Raw genomic sequence first — 17,153 nt, forward strand, 5'->3', positions numbered from 1 at the left:
GGGCAAAGGTTTTCAGCCAGAGGGGATTAGCATTTGACATTAGTCTAAACCCTGACATTCATATTCACGTCACATGTACACTTCTACAACAGTGGACTTGTTTGCTGAAAACCAAACATATGATTTGTATGTGTATTAGTTTCGATGTAAGATGACTGTCTACACTCACTGTTCACCCGTGGGTCCAATTACCAACAAGCCTCAGCATATAGGGGTGAGAAGAGCAGATGGCTGAAACAGTGATTATTAAAGGGTCCAATATATGTTTCTTTAAAATGCTTTTAAACCAATAAAGCTTTTGGTTTAGTTGGAGTGATGAATCCACTGTTTCTCCAGTTCTGCATAACGATGGCACTGAGTAAAAAAATAAATAATGTTAGTTTGTTAATTAAAGTTATTTAGAATACAGCTAGTAAGAAACACAGGATATTGTTCGTAGTTGCGGTCAAGTACTTGAATAAATACAGTTTTCAAAAGAAAACCTCTTAGGCAGCTGCGCTCTGTAATGCATGTAGATCATTGTTCAGTTACAAATCAGTTGTTTTATTTAGTGAAATGTTTTATTAATGTATTCATAGTTTTGTTTACAAATATTCACATCTAGGCAGTTATAATATTATTTTGACATAATTTTATTACAAATTTGATTTTTTTTTAAATGAACAATGCACCTGTGCAACTGCAACATCCTGTAGCTCATTCTGTATTATCCTGAGGCTTAGCTAGAAAGGATATGTAATCTGCTACTTTGAGTTGTTTTTTAATAATGTAACCCTTATCTTTTCCCTATTTTCCAAACAGTGGTCTGGTAGCTAATATGTTAATGGAAGAGGCTTCTGACTTAAAATCGGAAAAATTAGGCTTAAATTCTTCACGCTAATATTCTATGACTAATTGTATCTCTCCTTTCTCCCCCAGGATCCCGTCTGCGCCAGGAGGATTCCCCACCCCGGATTGTGGAGCACCCCTCTGACCTGATCGTCTCCAAGGGGGAGCCCGCCACCCTCAACTGTAAAGCTGAGGGACGGCCAACCCCGACAGTGGAGTGGTACAAGGATGCAGAGCGGGTGGAAACGGACAAAGACGACCCACGTTCCCACCGCATGCTGCTGCCCAGTGGCTCCCTCTTCTTCCTGCGCATCGTCCACGGACGACGGAGCAAGCCGGATGAAGGAGCCTACGTCTGTGTGGCCCGGAACTACCTGGGAGAAGCCGTCAGCCGCAACGCCTCTTTGGAAGTAGCATGTGAGTCACTCTCCTGGTTCTTCTTCATTTCTTTGTGGCATTTATTCAAATTTGTTTGCATATTTAATTTAACTCAAAAATCATCTGCTTCCCGATGATGGAAAGACTGGATTTACATGTAGCACAAGAAAGAATTAAGGGGTACAATTTTTACATTTCCTGTCAGCAGTATCTATTATCCCTTTCTTCCATTTATTCATAATGGAAAGTGCCGTCCCTACTGAAGGGAATAACAGTAAACAAATCAGTAATTTATTTGAGGAAACTGAAATGGCCCTTTTTATAAGCGTTGACTTCATCTTGCTTTCTGTGTTCTCTATTATCATAAAAACACTGCACTCATTTCCTGTAGATCTTAAAGGGACAGTTAAGCTCAGAGGTGTTCTCACGTTGAGTTTGGTGGAATAATTTGTTGTACAGAGTATTTCTCCAGCAAGCACTTGAATTAAATATGATCCTTTCTTTACTTCAAGGGATTTTTATTGAAGTGGTCTGCAGACACTCAGACTATATGAGAGAGACATGATGGTATGGTAGATATGGGTCTCCCACAGGTGAGTGGGGGTAGAACGGCAGGCACAGATCAAAGTCCTGTGGGACATTTGACACAAGCTGCCTGGGCTGTGTTGGTGAACATTGACAGGCAGAACCTGAGCTGTGGATCAAATTACCTTTGAAGATGAGCCCCCCCCCACAGGCTTCAGGCTGGGCTTCCTATGGAGCGGTTCCTAGGCACCTCAACTGCCCATAAGGTGGAGCGTAAAGTCTTTGTGTCCTTATGTCGTTTTGTTGTTTTACCTGGGGCTTGCTGTGTCTCAAACAGGGACTAGGTCCATGAGATAATCCCACTACAAAATGTGTTGTTGGATGCTTCACGTATCATTTTGCAGTAGGTATGAGCTTCAGGCATTGTGGAGTCATTATTAGAGTAAAATGCTAGCCAAGAAGCCTTTTTGTTGAGAAGATTTTTCTTGATTGTTGTGAACATACAAAAAAACTGCAGAAATTGTCTATGTTTTTAGGACAACCTGTAAAATAATTGATAAGGTGATTACAATGATCAGTGGAAGTAAATGGGATTTAGGTGTGTTATCCTTGGGAAATGGACTTCGTGTGTTGAAGGGGGGGCTAGTCTTTGCCTCGGATTCAGTCCCCTGCCCTCCTGAGGGCCTCCCAGCTGCCCCCAGGTGCTAACTGCGTGACAGCAGCTTGATCTATCGATTGCTGTAAGAGGGCTCTCCCAGTCTAAATGAAAATTCATGAAAAATGTATGAAGACTCCAGATTATTTTTATTTTTCCCCTCTCATACTGTTTTTAAGCCTCTCTTTTCAGTTGATCTCTCCCTCTCTCATGTAATATGGGTTGAGGAGCAGAGGGGGTTGAATAGAGGCATTGACTCCATGAATGGCTTTAAGGTGAGGGGTCACGAAACCTGCAGATAAGGGGATAAGGAAGGTGAAGAAATAAGAGAACATGTATGATTGGTATTATAAGTGATACTGGGTTTGATAGAGAAAGGACCAGGGCAAAAGCCCCAGGCCACATTATTGGGAAACAGCTATAAAGAAACACCATTGGCTCCAAATAAGACCTTATTCTGTCTACTTTCATCATGTAATTTCATCATTTCCACTTACTGTACTGGCCACATACTGTACATGTACTGTAGATAAACCCAAATAACCTTCCACATTAAAGAATAATAAAAAAAAGAAAATTAAACTAGCTCCCAATCTACATTTAATTGTTTATCAAAGTGTTTGATTTTCCAATTCTACGTACAGAACAAAAACGAAAATGGCTCTACATTACCTCACACAATTGAGCTTCTATTTACCTGACCCAACCTGAGGCACATCTTTGGGAATGACAGCAGTGTTGGCCTGACTGATGGAGTGTCGGTGAAGGAAATGGTTGTGCTGGTGGGTCAACTGCAGTTCAAAATGGACAGTCACTATTTTACTTGATTATGTCGTGACAGATAGTGAAATGAGGTTTTATCAAAGTAGAATATTGTTCATAAAAACATTTAGAATATGGATGGATCATAGCGTGTAGAGGCAATAGAGTGCATTGAGGGCACGAGGAAAAAGAAAGGAAATATACCCGAAGGGTATTACAATAAGATTGTAATGACTTGTTGCAATTTTAATGACAAGTAGTTTAAAGGATATTAAGCGGGAATGTCCTGAAGCTGATCTGCAGGATTGGAGTCTGAACCAATCAAGTGTCTGGCCTCAGGCACCAGAATGGACAGAATCAGCACAGCGCCATTATTGTTGCCATAGAGCTATTTTGTCATAGTTTGAGTGCACCCCCCCACTTTATAACTATACTGTACATCCTCTGAAATATACAGTTGTATAGGCTGTTTAATTGTAGATCAAATACTGACGCAATGATATGTATAAAGTATATCATATATGAATTTTTTGGACATTTCAACGAACATTTCTTTATATATTTTTTGTTTTTTCCAGATATAAGGCTATTATAGATTTTATGGACCTCTCCATGCTCGGTAGTTTAGAGCCTTAGGCTTTCTCTGCTTCCTTTTTTCGCCATGTCTTCAGTGGGGCTGGGGGAGCAGAAGGTGGGGTGGGCTACTGAATCCCGCAGCATTGGCTTACTGCAGTGATTAGCTTTATCAGGTCCTGACATCCGTCTAGTGATTGTTAAGCCACAGCTAATCGCACAGGAAAAAGCAGCATTTAAATCTATATCCATGCTGAACTGGGATTGTGTGTATGATATGCCCCCCCCTTACATCCCTCGTCTTCTCCCTCCCTCTCCCTCCCACATATTGAACACACCTTTGCTCCCTCCCGTTCACGAGTGGTTGAGCAGGACCCTGGCGAGATAATTTAATTGCGGCTCTGAATTGGATTGAACTCGGTGTGCACTGAGCAAAGCGGCACGGCTGCATGCTGGACATCAAGCTGGGCACCACTCTCTCTGTAAGAGGAGGAAAGGTGGAGTAGAGAGGAAGAGGGGGGAGAGGCCTCTGAGAGGTGCCTCTGCATTATTAATGTGGGCCAGATTGGGAGGACTTGTGCTGTTACTGGGTTTAGTCTTCCCACTTGTCTCCTTTAAGTGTTGGATGTTGAACAGATATTGCTCACAACTGGGGAGGCAAGAGCATGAGCTGCCCTCTGTTATCTAAGAGTGTGAGGACAATGTTTGGACATAGCTTGCATTTGGGAACACATTTCATTATAGGTGTTGTTCACTGTCCTGTACTTCAGAAGATAGGAAACTTGTAAACACGTTGCCTACAGGGTATCTGAACGCTCAATCTCATTCTAAATCCCATGCTCTCCAAGTCTGACTGCAGGCCAGCTCCGTGGGATGAATGTAGGACGTGCACATAGGAGGAGATGTGCTCCCTTTTCTCTTTTCAGCATAAACTAGGTCAATGAGCAGGTTCATAAATCATTCTGAAGCCTGGTTCAAAATGCTAGCTGCAGCCACCGCTGCTGAATAAATTGCTAGCATTGCGGATATCTCTGTATATGTAAGGGTGACAAGGCACACCTGGGGTGAAAGGATCTCAAGGAACATGTTAATTAGCCCTATTTTTCCAGGTGGATATGCAGCATGTGTGTGTTGAGAGTGAACAAGTTGCACTTATAATCGAGTCTAGTGACTCAGACCCTCTGACATGTTTGTTATCTGTGTATTTAATGTATCTGGTCAGAGAGGGACTGCTAACGAACCAACACACATAATCTTCAGGTGTAGATTATGGTGTAGATCTGTATCTTTTCCCGCTTCCCTCAGATTGTAACCTTTAAAAATGCAAATGACACAGAAATGAAACAGATGTCTTGGGTTGGTTCTAAATGCCGCTTGTAATGGGATTGGATGACTTTTAAAAAGGTCCTTTGATATCATCTAATGTACCACTTCTGCAATTAAGTGAATCGTTAGTGAGCATTTGGTGCTCGTACAACAAGGTAATTAGCAAGAAAATAGAGTTGGGAGAAGTGTGATTGGTGAAGAGAGGAGGAGGGTACCAAGCTGTTCCTGTTGTGTCCAGCATGAGGGGAAGCTAATAAAGGGACAGGCCAGGAGGAGCCGGCCAGGTGGGGAGTCAGGCTGAGCCGCACTGCAGAGCCTTCCACAAGCTCATCTGGACTCATTACTCCATTTCAGAGATGAGCAAATGGAATGACAGTGAGCACACAATCAACAGACACTAACACACTCTGACAAAAGTGTACACAAACACCTGCCCTCACGCCCACATAAACCCCGGTAGGCTGAGGTTTAATCTGCGCTGAACTCCTTGAGAAATAATGAAGGTTAATGAAAGAAGCAGCAACAATGCAACCATTACCAACACATTAATGACGCATGCTACAGTTAGGAAATCAAACGCAGTCTTGAATACTGAGCACACTCTCATTTTTGATTAAATATGTTTGTTTGTGTTTTATATGTTTGGCACTGTTTTGGCTCACTTTATAGAGCTGCAATATTGGAAAGATACTTAACTTGTAAATATTCCAGGAATATTAAAATGTATTGCGAAAGGTCGCCGAGTTATATGCAGAAAGACTAAGTGATTTGGAAAAAAATCAAGATGCCGAAAAAGGTGAACATGTGGCCCTGCGATAAGAGAGATGGTGAGAGCAGGCGAGGGTGTGAGAAATAACCCCCCCCCCCGATAAACTGCGAGGGTGGAGAAATCCCTGATTAAATGTGTCAGCTCTGTGTCCGTGCAGCTGGAGTTTGCTGACCTCCGTAAAAAGGTGTTGTTATCTATTGGGATTTACTCACACAATGGCCACACAAAAACATCCACATCCACACACACACACAGTTCTCACCAGCTCTCCACAGCAGCATGTATATTGCTCTCTCACATTTATTAGCCACAGATGGCCAGAGTAAATGAGAATTTTCCCGCCACTACTAGACTCCTGCAATGCACAGAAAGAGACTGTCCTGCAGTTATTTAAACAGGAAGATAAATCATTGAAATATGCTGCGGTCGCTACCAGCACTCTGACCTTTCACTGTCACACACACACACACACACACACACACACACACACACACACGATAACTCCTGAGACTACACTTTTACTATCCTCAGCGGGCCTTGTGTCCCAGCTCTGACCTCCCCTGCTCCACCAAGGGAAAAAAGCCCATCTGTGTTACCTTCTTACTTTCAGTGGGAACAAGTATAGTGTTGAAGATGGGAAATAGAGCACACATCAACTGTGGATCTCTACAGCTGAATAATGACAGCAATAATAGAGTAGTGCAGCGAGACATGAGGACAGAGATGGAAAGTGTGGTGAGAAGGTGCAGCACATAATAAGATCCAAGTATGGGATGACCTTTGACCATGTTTCTCAATCCTTTATCAGTCTCTTTCTTTCCTTTTTTTTTCACTCTCTACATCTCTACTTTGACCATTGTGTCTCACCTTCGAGTGTATAAACTGGATTAAACAAGTGTGTGGCGCTCCGTCATGGATGCCATAGCCCGTCAGAAGAGGAGTGAGCCGTCAAGCAGAGAATGCTGAGCCAGCCGCTTCTCACGCCCATTAGTGCCCGGCAAGATGAAGCACCCGTCGGACCGGGTTTTGTTGTGTTTCCTTTATAAACCCTACTCTCGCTCCTTCAAACTCTCCCTCTTTCTCTCTTTATAGTGACACTGTTATTGATGGCCTCTCCTCTCTGACAATGCAGGGCTATTGCTTTGTCTCTCCTGGCAGTGTTTCGCCGACACTTCTCTCCTTGCCCCACTCCAACCTCACATGTCACATCACCCAGCACTTTAAACCGTGGGTGCTCGCTCTGCAGTGACTAAAATATAAAATGTGCATTCAAATGGAGTCGCTAAATTGTACCGGCTTGGCAGAATTGTTTTAAAAAGTGAACACATTCAGACAAGCTATAAAGTAAACTTGCCATGTCTTGCCCCTTCTTTTATTCTCATCAGACAGCTTTGGATGCCGACTGAGCTGTAAATTATTGAAAACTGTCTGCAGGCTGAATATTGATCAGCCTTAAAACACAGACACGGTGAGAGGCTCCTGCTTCCATGGGTGGTTAGTTCTTTGATTTCTATTTTGATATTGACTTATGGTTCTAATTAATTCAAGCCCCATGTAGCTTTCAATTTTTCAGCAAGTAGATTTAATTTGATCATCAAATTACCTTCCCGAAGATCCCTAACTTTATCAGTCTATTAATCCGTCCTTCTGCCTGTGTGTAGATAACACATTTAGACTCTAAGTCTATTTTAATTGACTGCACAGGTGTGCTTTTTAGCAGCATTCAGATGACTATATCTGATACCACACCATTTGCTGACAAGTGGGCAAAGGGAGTAGTGAGTGATAATAAAATTAATCCAAAAATGTGGCCCTGAGTGAAATCCCTGTGGGCTCTGCGTTCTTAGGGTGGCTTGCCATTGAGTCCAGTCAGGATTGGATCCTTTGACCCCTGGAGAACCCTTTGCCCTCTCCTATCCTCCCTAGATCTCTGTCAAGACATAATTCCTTAACCCAACGCTCCCCTCCGATGAATGTGTCCCTGTAGTGACTGACCTCCCCCACCAGCCTTCCTCTCTCTCTTTCTCCGACCCTCCGAGACTGCCAGAGATGGTAATCCATCATATGGAGCAGGGAGGAGGTGACGGGGTGGAGCGCTGAAGTTCAGGCACTAGCTGATATGGGTTTGAATCGAATGTCGCTGGAATTGATTTACCCTCTGGCGTGTGGAATGTTGTGTTATTTCTGCACTGATGTTGCTGGTTCAATTGCCCATTATTTCCATAGTTACTTTCACACACACAACCTTAAACACACATTAATTCCCACAGACACACACACACAAACATGCCTTTGTGCAACACAAAGGTGACAAATACTGCTCGGGATTGATCTTGTGGAAGGGTCATGACTCAGCCAGACCCAAGATGCAGCCAGTTTATTTTGGGTTACGACTGTCACACTGCACACCGGCACTCTGATGAATACATCTTGTTCTGAGCTATTCTGCACTTACAAGCAAGTACGCATACACACTCACACAAGTGTACACAAAAATGCTTAAGCTAAATGTATTTTTTGGATGTTTTTCTAGTTGTGCAAACATTAATGGCAGTCCCTGCTTAAAGTAGCCCTTTGGGAACATAGGAGACATAGCATTTCAGCTTCATTAGATTCTCAACTGAACTGTGTGGATGGAGAGGAAGTAGGAGACTAGAGGGGAATACATGGGATACACTCCAAGCTGGCCATAGGAAGTTGAGAGTTCATAGTGTAGAACTTTGCCAGCCTTGTGGGCTTGGAAAGAAAAACATAATCAGGTCCTCCCTTCTTGCAAGTTTTATGTTGATTTAATCTAAAATAGTTGTTTTTTACAGTCCCTTAAACTGTTACCAGGCTTCCCATGGCCCTAGGCCACAGCAGAGTTATGGTGGGCCCGGATGTGTTATGACTTGGTGATCTCCCGATGGCGTGGACAGATATTGTGTTTGGCTAGGATTACATTTGCTGTAAGGGACACCTATCAGCCACCAGAGCCCTCAACAGCTGCAGACCAGAGTTGTAACCTGATCATCCAGTCTCTGCTGTCTCCCTCTCTCTCTTCGTCTCCCTCCCTCAATCACTCTCTTTCCTCTTTCCCCCTTCCCACTCCCTTCCTCTCATTTCCTTTCCTGCTGTTTGAAAGTGATACTCAAAGCATTTTGATCACTTTCAAAAGTGAAGGGTGACACGATCAAATGTTTGAGCGTGGGGTTTGTGAGACAGCTGTGATGCCATTCTGTTTTACAGCCTGACCTTTACATGACTGCACCGCTGCATCCACTGGGCCTATCAGCAGAGGAAGTTGGGTGGCTGCTGTGTCGTGTTGTTGAAGGTGACCTTGTGTTTTGCAGAGTTAATGGCTTCCCAGTTCAATGTGGAGTTTGTCCTAACTGCTTCCTCTGCCTGTTAGACTGCTCTGGGGTCCACCCCAGGCTTGGCGAAGGTGATGGAGGGGACAAACAAGTTTAATGTTGTTCATTCAGCAGCCACCAGTTCACAAGATGAAGAATAAATGTCAACGGTTCTCATCTTCAGGACCAGCAGAGACACATAGGGGGGACGTAGGGGGAATCTGGCTTTCTCAGTTATGTGTAAAGCGTTGTGACCAGGTGCATTTAGATGACATCACATGGTGAATGAGACTGGAAGCTGTGGTATGTGTGGCCACCTGCTTCTGCAGCTGGGATGATGATTAGCAGCTAGCCAGGCTGATTATTAACCATCCAGACACTCACCCAGCCAAACGGACAGACACACAGACAGGGACACCGACAGACATTTCACATGGCCAGATATGAGCCTGCACATTGGTTGGCACACGAGAGACAAGACAGACTCGCCCAGACCACTTAAGCACTAGCATGGCCAAAGGCCAACTGAATAGAAATCAGAACACCCTATTCAAATGCTAAGCAGAATGTTATCTCAGTGCCTCTTGCTGCTGGCCCCCGTGCTCTACACTGTCCAGGGCAAAGCTATTAACGAACATGCAGGTGCCTCCCATGTTTGCCTGTGTTTCATTGTGTATGTGTTTAGATAGGTGTCTGAGCAGTTCTTTGTATCTTTCTGCCTACTCTGCTGATGAGAAAATCCTAATGGATAGCATTAAGGAAGATATTGCTTGAGTAAAATTCTAATAATTATTTGTCATTGTTAGTGTATTTGCAATGATTTCTGTTGACAACAATGCCATAAACAACAGTACCCACCACCCAGTGAGACATAAATGATGGCAGTGAATCATCCTAAGCGTGGTTGTAATTGCAAGGATTTGTCTTGGATCCATAATGATCTTCTTATTCCACAGGAAATGAAATCTAACGACACTGAGTGATCACCAAGGGGTGTGTGGCTAACTGATGAGTGTGCTCATTTGACTCCACCGATCTTTAAAAGCCATTAACGCTCTCCTGTTTCATGCGCAAATTAGGCCTCCACACACAAAGGCACACAAGCACAGCAGCCCATAGATGTTTGATCTGGTACACAAGGCAAGTTTTGCAAAGGCACATGCCAATCAACACACACCCTTGCACACATTCTGTAACAGACTCCAAACTCCCTCTTTTTCGTCCAACTTGCACGATGAACATTTGCCCATTTGATGCCTAAATGGCACAGTAAGGGAAAAATGAAACCCCAGACGCCGCGTTGTAATGGAGCTGAAAAAGAACAGCTTAATTGGCCAACATAAGCCATGCCCAGGCACTAACTGTGAAATGTACATGTTAGCTTTTTTCCCTGTCTTTCTTTTAAAGGTCCCTGTGGTGTTCATGTGGAACAGACACATGAATTAAAACTCTGACACTTCATGAATATCGATTTGGCTGCTGTGGCTGTGCAGGAGGTTATGGAAAATAATTGTATTCAAAACATGTTGAGTGGGATACATCTGCAATTAGTCGGTTGTTAGTTTATGCAACTAATGTGTTATTAGTTTAATTGCCTGTTTTTGGTAATTCACTTATCCTTTTGCACACAACCCCCTTTCTGTGAAAAACATCCTGAAAATTAACAATGAACTATCATTTAGAAATATTGCAGACATATTGTTAATTCTTTTTATGATACCGTTAATGATGAATCCTTTTCACTACTCAACATTTGAGAAAATCTTAGAATGCTCTTTATATCAGATTTTCAGACTTCAAGCAGAAGGTGCTTGTCCCCATGATTTAGCTCCAGTCAAGGGAGTACAGGGGGTTGATAGCCTAGTCTGGGTCCAGATAGGCTGACCTTTGGCCAGCTCTGAATGTGACCTCGGACTGACCATCGATTGACCAACATTTGACCCCATGACTTGGAAACAGGGCTGCATAGGGTCCATTTGGCAGTCTGGAGAGCATCTGTAGCTTGCACTGCTAATACAGTTACCCTTGTGTTATTGGGAGATGTATGAAAGGAGAAATAGCCCAGGAAGGCAGGGTTATTCCTGTGTCAGAGGAGGAAAAGCTTGGATAATTCAGTTACAGGCTAAGGGATATGAGCATCTGTCAGCTTATTCATTCTTATAGTACTCAAGCTCTGTTGTAACTGCAGTAAACCTCAAAACTAGATTGCAACCAGATTGAACTCATTTCCTGCTTTATGACAAACTGGTATTCTGACATCATTGAACCCCTTTCATTTACCATGTATGTTGTATTTTTTACTCCATGAAGCAATATTCTGCTCGGTTAGATATTTTGTGAAATGAAACCTTGCACAATCCTTCTACATTTGGTGAGTGCTAGAACAGATACTGTTATCTCTCCTCAGCATCTTGCCACTGTTCAACCCCCATCCCTCCTCCATTTCCCCCTTATCCCCTAAATTGCTGGCTGTAGATGATAGCATTTCAGCCCTGCAGACAAAACACTCATCCCCATCTCCCTTTATGCAATGAAACCTCTAATACGACGTAGTAACTGACTGCTAATCAAATTAGCCAAGATTCTCATAAACCTTAATAAATAACGTGACTTGATAAAGGATGCAAATGAGGGCAGGAGACAGCAATGTGATTGGGAAAAAAAAAGGGGGGGGGGTCATATCATTCATCTCAAATTCACTCAACGTCGCCAACTGGGGTGTTGATTGTCTTAAATATTCTTGGACCATCCATTTTCACCCCCACCCCCTTCCCCCCCAATACTCTTTTGAATGCATCTATGTGCCAGCAACACCACCCTCAGTTCCCTCTCTGTCTGTCTGTCTCTTTTCTCACGTGCAGCAGGGGGATGGTTGGCCCAAGATCGTGGCATCATTAACTTTCTTGAGTGGCAGACGTGAGATGTGCGGAGGGCTGTCCTGTCCCACCCCCTGCTGGGTGTCCCTCCACCCCCATCACTCCTTCCTGTCATGCTCCATCCCTGCATTTTTTGCTTCTTCTCCCCCAAACCGTCAGTCATAGATTTCATATGCGTTATGCTCAGTCATGGGTGAATGAGAAGATGCATTAAAGGAAACATAGCCTATTTCAGCGTAATGGCTGTGCCACAGAACCGTTGACATCTGCACAATATATATTATATATAGTCATGTCTATGTCTGGTGATGAGTGTAGATTTGTCCACATGAATATAATGGTCTAACTATTGAACTGTTTTGACTCTGGCTCCACTACCACACACTGTGTCAAGGGTTTTTGTTGTTACCACCAGTGTGGCACGTGCTGCTGAGCTCCTTGTGGTGCGATGCCCTGTCTCATTAATCACAAGCCCTGAGCTGGAGCCCTGACAACCCACAACCTGGTGGCCCACCACCTCCCCTCGTATACACAAGGAAGGCTCTGCACCAGTATCTGCTCACAGGAAGAAGGCAACACGGCAATGACAGCTGCCGGTGGTCATTTGAACCAACCCCCCCATTTCAATTGGAACTCCTCACTTCACATATCCCCCATCAAGCCTTTTGGATTACTCTCGCCTCGGGTTCACAAGTTTTGAACCGCTGGGGCAAAGGTCAGTAGACTTGCCAGGTCGTCACAGCAACTCTCAACAACGTCAGATGTCAAAAGAATTGGCCGACCATGGCAAGAAAGAGAGCTCTGCTTGACTGGCCACTTCCTTCTGGAGAGCAGAGGAAGCAGGCCAGAAGAGTAGAGGACTGTCTTTTTTTTTTTTTAACATACTCTCTGCTCTCCCTTGGCTTTGGTCTGTGTCTGGTGTGTTGAGAGTTATGGTAGGGGGTTATTTTTGGGGGGGTGTTAAGGGCGTGTTGGGGTCCAAGTCAAACTTGTACAGCGGGGTGCTGGGGCTCATAGCGACGCCGTGGTCTAGTTGTGTCATGAACATGTAGCTGAGCTGTCACTTGTCTCTAATTGGCTTAAATCAACCCACACGAGGCTCAAAGCTCACTGACCCAACCTCTCTTTCTTTCTCCATCTCTCCATCTACCCTGCTCTCATTAGCTTATTTTCCACTGCCGAAGCTAAGACAATGGTCTCCACATGGTACATCCCATTGGACCCTTTGATCCAAAAAATCTCTCTCTCGTTCCAGAAGGCCGGTCCCTTTCCCTGCCTGCATGTGTGTCCAGTTATTGGGCTAAACCCTTGCAAATAGCAGGCTCCTAGAGTGATGAGAGAGAATGCATAGGGCAGCTTTATCTAATCCTGATTGCAGACCTGATTGATCTGGGCCCCGGGTCGTCACAGGGTCAATACATGGACGGATGATAACATTGATCATCTTCAGGAAATAAACCTATCGTGACACTTTCACATGCCATTACACCTTGTACCAATCCAAAAATAATCTACATCAGTCGTGTCCACCATTACAGTTAAAGATGCATCCTTGCACCTCATTTTCTTCATCTGCTATCAGTCAGTCATTCTGAATGCTGCCAGAGTGGGTGTTCCTCCTTGGGAAGTGTAGTATTTACGATGTGCTACAAGGGTTCAGGGAATGACCCTATAGTGTGCATCCCTGATGATGTTCTAATTGGATGGGGTGACCTTTCTTCACTGTAATTTTGAAGCGTGCCTTGTCCTTGGGGATGGGAACAGATTAAAAAGCAGCAGGGGTGGGCTGATTGATGTGTGGTGTGGTTAGTGGTGTTGTGGACAGACAGTGACAGGTAGAAGCACAGTAACATATGAGTCCACAGATGTTGAAGGGGAATGGATGTACAGACATGGGAGGTGACCACAAGCGGGCCTGACTGATTGCTACCTTCTGGTACATCATCCCTTGTAATGGCTGAAAATACTATGCTTGTCGGGATTGAGTGGTGGGGGAGGATGGTTGTTTGATTTCTGTATACATTAAAGGTGTGTCATTTCATAGAATTTGAGATGACATTAGTTTAACTTTTAATGGGATAAAACATTGTCAGTCCATTATAAATAAATTAGTACATGTTGTATCTCGAATATACACCATGACTATGTACAGCAGCAACACAAACAGCAATGTGAAAGTAAGTTTGTTGCCATTATCAGCGTGATGAAGAGCTCGTTTCCCAAAAAGGGAGCAACTGTAGCACTTTAAAACATTAAACATCAGAGGAACTACATCACCCAAAAAATGGCCCCATATGGTATCATCTGATTATTACATTGATTGTGAGACATGAGTGGTTCTTTACGATCTGTCTGATCGAACTCACTTATTGATTGAATTTTATTTTTGCTTCTTCAAAATTATTCAGTTAAGCAAGTCACAGAGATTCAGGGAAAATAAAACTAATGCATGCATGGCACGATCTGAATAATACCCTGCAAAGTCATATTATTATTATATGTATGCACTGTAATAATACATATGTGTGGGATAAATACAGTGTGGCTGTTTCTGCAATATGCTGTATGTTTATCCCTGATTGTGGCTGTTATTTCGCTTTGCATTTATGTATAGCACCCTCACAAAGCTTCCAGAATATATTTATTTATTTGTTTCAATTTGACATTTGCTTTTCTTTGTAGCCTGAACGAGTTGAAGTGTGGTGAATGGGCTTGTTTTGGTGCATTGACTGGTGGATCCTATTTTTGAAGGCGTATGAAGCTGGAACCAATTCTGGCATATTTATTTGCCTTGGTCTAAGCAAGCTAAGCACTATGCCTACTTAATATTCCAGGCCATGCTAACAGGAAGCGCCTATTGGTGAAAGTAGAAACGGCCTCACACAGCCTTTGGAAGCTTGTGAGTGGAAACATGATGGAACCTCAGAATGTCAAAACAATTTATTCCTTTGCAAATGACATGCATGCATGCACCAATTTAAGGCCTTTGGATTTGCTTTTTCCAGCTGTCATATACTATTTTGTGTCATTTACTTTTAACTCATATCTGACAGCCATGCTGAAATGTTGATGACTTAATAATCCAATCAAGAACAGACACTGCCACAATATAAAGTATAATTGGTATCAGTATGCATCAGTATATGTACAATATGTACAGTTTGCTACAGTGTGTACTTCTCTATTGACATATCTCTCCTCTGCTCTGGTCCGATTGACTCTATAAATAAAGGTCTGCATGTACCTCTCATTGATATAGTCAACACCCACCTAACCTCAGTAAAATGCCTTAATCTATATTCTAAAGGGTAAAAAGATAAAAGAGCATTAGAAGTAAAGGGAGCCTCATCCCTTTCCCCCAGCCGTCTCTACCAGGCTTGAGGCGCTTTTGTTGTGGACTGCATCTGAAAAGATCAGCTTTAACAACCTAAGCAAATATCCATGAAAGAGGCTTTTGAAGCTTCTACAGAACAGGTGTGTTTTATAGCACTGTATTTCTCCTTTGGTCTTTGACGCTCCACAGTTACACATTGTCTGCGTGCACGTGTGTATTTCTTTGTGGCTACGGCTTCACTGTAGCGGTGAGCCGATCCCAGCATGAGGGCTGCAGTCAACCCCGTGCCATGTGAGAGCTGCGGAGAGCGGCCTAACGAGGTGTCCAGGCAGCTGACGGCTTTGTCCTTCCGCCTGTGAGCGGCCATGGCACAAAGAGTGTCCTGCAGAGAGTCCTGTCTGTTCTTTGTGTCTGCCTTACTCCTCTGTCAGACACTTTGGGCTACAAAAGGAAGCTGTGCAAGGCAGCGTTGTGGCATCAGGTGGACGAGGCACTGTGGCTGTCCCCCTTTTTCCCTCCTCCCTACCGCTTTCTCTCCAAACCATAAAAAAAGCGTAGACTTGAGGGTTTGATAGCTTTGAATGTGCTTTTCAAGCAGTTGGTAGGCTCCTGTGCTTTCTTCACTGAAGCCTTGGTAAATTACTATCATTTTATGAGATTCCACATCTCATCTTGCTTTGCCTTCCTCTCTTTTTTTGTCACATTACCCCAAAGTGAGTGATGGTCCAGAGGGCAGTCGGTTCTCTGTCATTTGTTTGCTACTTGTGTTTGCTAAGTCTCCCATCTTCCTCTCTTTGCACTCCTCTCTAATTTATGAACTGCTACACTTGAGTGGGCATTGCGCCTATTAAAAGCAGCGCAGCGCCTCTGTTTGTCCTGGCCTTTCCTGCTCCACAGGAAGCTCATCTAGATCCCCCACTAGTTAATGCCCCTGCAGGGGGTGAACAAGAAACACGGACATCTCTGTGGATCCCCGGCTCACTGGAGGGAGAGGTTTGACGCTTCTTTAAAAGGCCAAAGTCATTTGTCTTTGTTGTTTTCTGTCTCCCAGGGATTGTTTAGAGAGATAAAGAGTGAAAGGGAGAATAAGCAAGCAAGAAAACAGACCTTTCTTTCAGGGATCTCTTTGTGGATGCTGTGAATGTTTCTCATTTGGGCTGTTGTAACTTTGTTGTTCTACAATCAGGGTCCTCTGATGAACTTTTCTCTCTGTAGTGTTTTTTTCTCACTGGGTTTATCTTTAACAAAAGCTTTGCATTGTTAAACATTGTAGTTTATCTTAACAACTTTAGCATTGATGCATTACATATTTTAAATTGGTTACCTTTTGTCTTTCTTGAGTGCAGTACAATCAAACTTTATGAAATATATAGTTATAATTAATCATTTGGACAACAAGACAGAATAAAGTTTAAGGTACCTCAGAACATTGACTCAGATCTTTGATTCTTCAGCCCGTGCATCATTGTTCAATGGGGAGGAAAGCTCTGATTGTCGGCGTTAAGAGATATATCCATATTGCAGCCAGATATGCTCTAGTCATCTAACAAAAGGTCCACACTGTATGCATCAAACAGTATTCACAGCATCACTGCAATGTTTTATATGTGAATACCACTTTCTGAGCTCAACCGGAGTGTTTCCATATTGTCATAGTAATCCAATTTCAAACAGGAACATAGGGGCAGACAACCAAGAGAGGACCTCAAAAATCACAGAAAAGGTTAGGAAGCAATCCCACAGGACTACAAATCCCTTCTCTGAAATCTTATTGTTTGGAAACCATGAAACCGGA

At 43.4% G+C, this 17,153-nt stretch overlaps 1 protein-coding gene across 19 annotated transcripts in view; it reads left to right on the top strand.

The window, feature by feature from the left end:
* The window catches only part of robo2 (roundabout, axon guidance receptor, homolog 2), a gene marked incomplete at its 5' end in the record, with an annotated part of 312,546 nt that overhangs the window by 171,443 nt on the left and 123,950 nt on the right, over positions 1–17,153 (top strand). For all 19 annotated transcript variants that reach the window (XM_079674667.1, XM_079674665.1, XM_079674654.1 and 16 more), the window contains one exon: positions 919–1,245. In XM_079674667.1, coding sequence (XP_079530793.1) covers positions 919–1,245 — 327 coding nt within the window. The remainder of the gene's footprint in view (positions 1–918; positions 1,246–17,153) is intronic.

The sequence above is a fragment of the Notothenia rossii genome, assembly GCF_949606895.1.
Source record: "Notothenia rossii genome assembly, chromosome: 4".
Classification (NCBI taxonomy): Eukaryota; Metazoa; Chordata; class Actinopteri; order Perciformes; family Nototheniidae; genus Notothenia; species Notothenia rossii.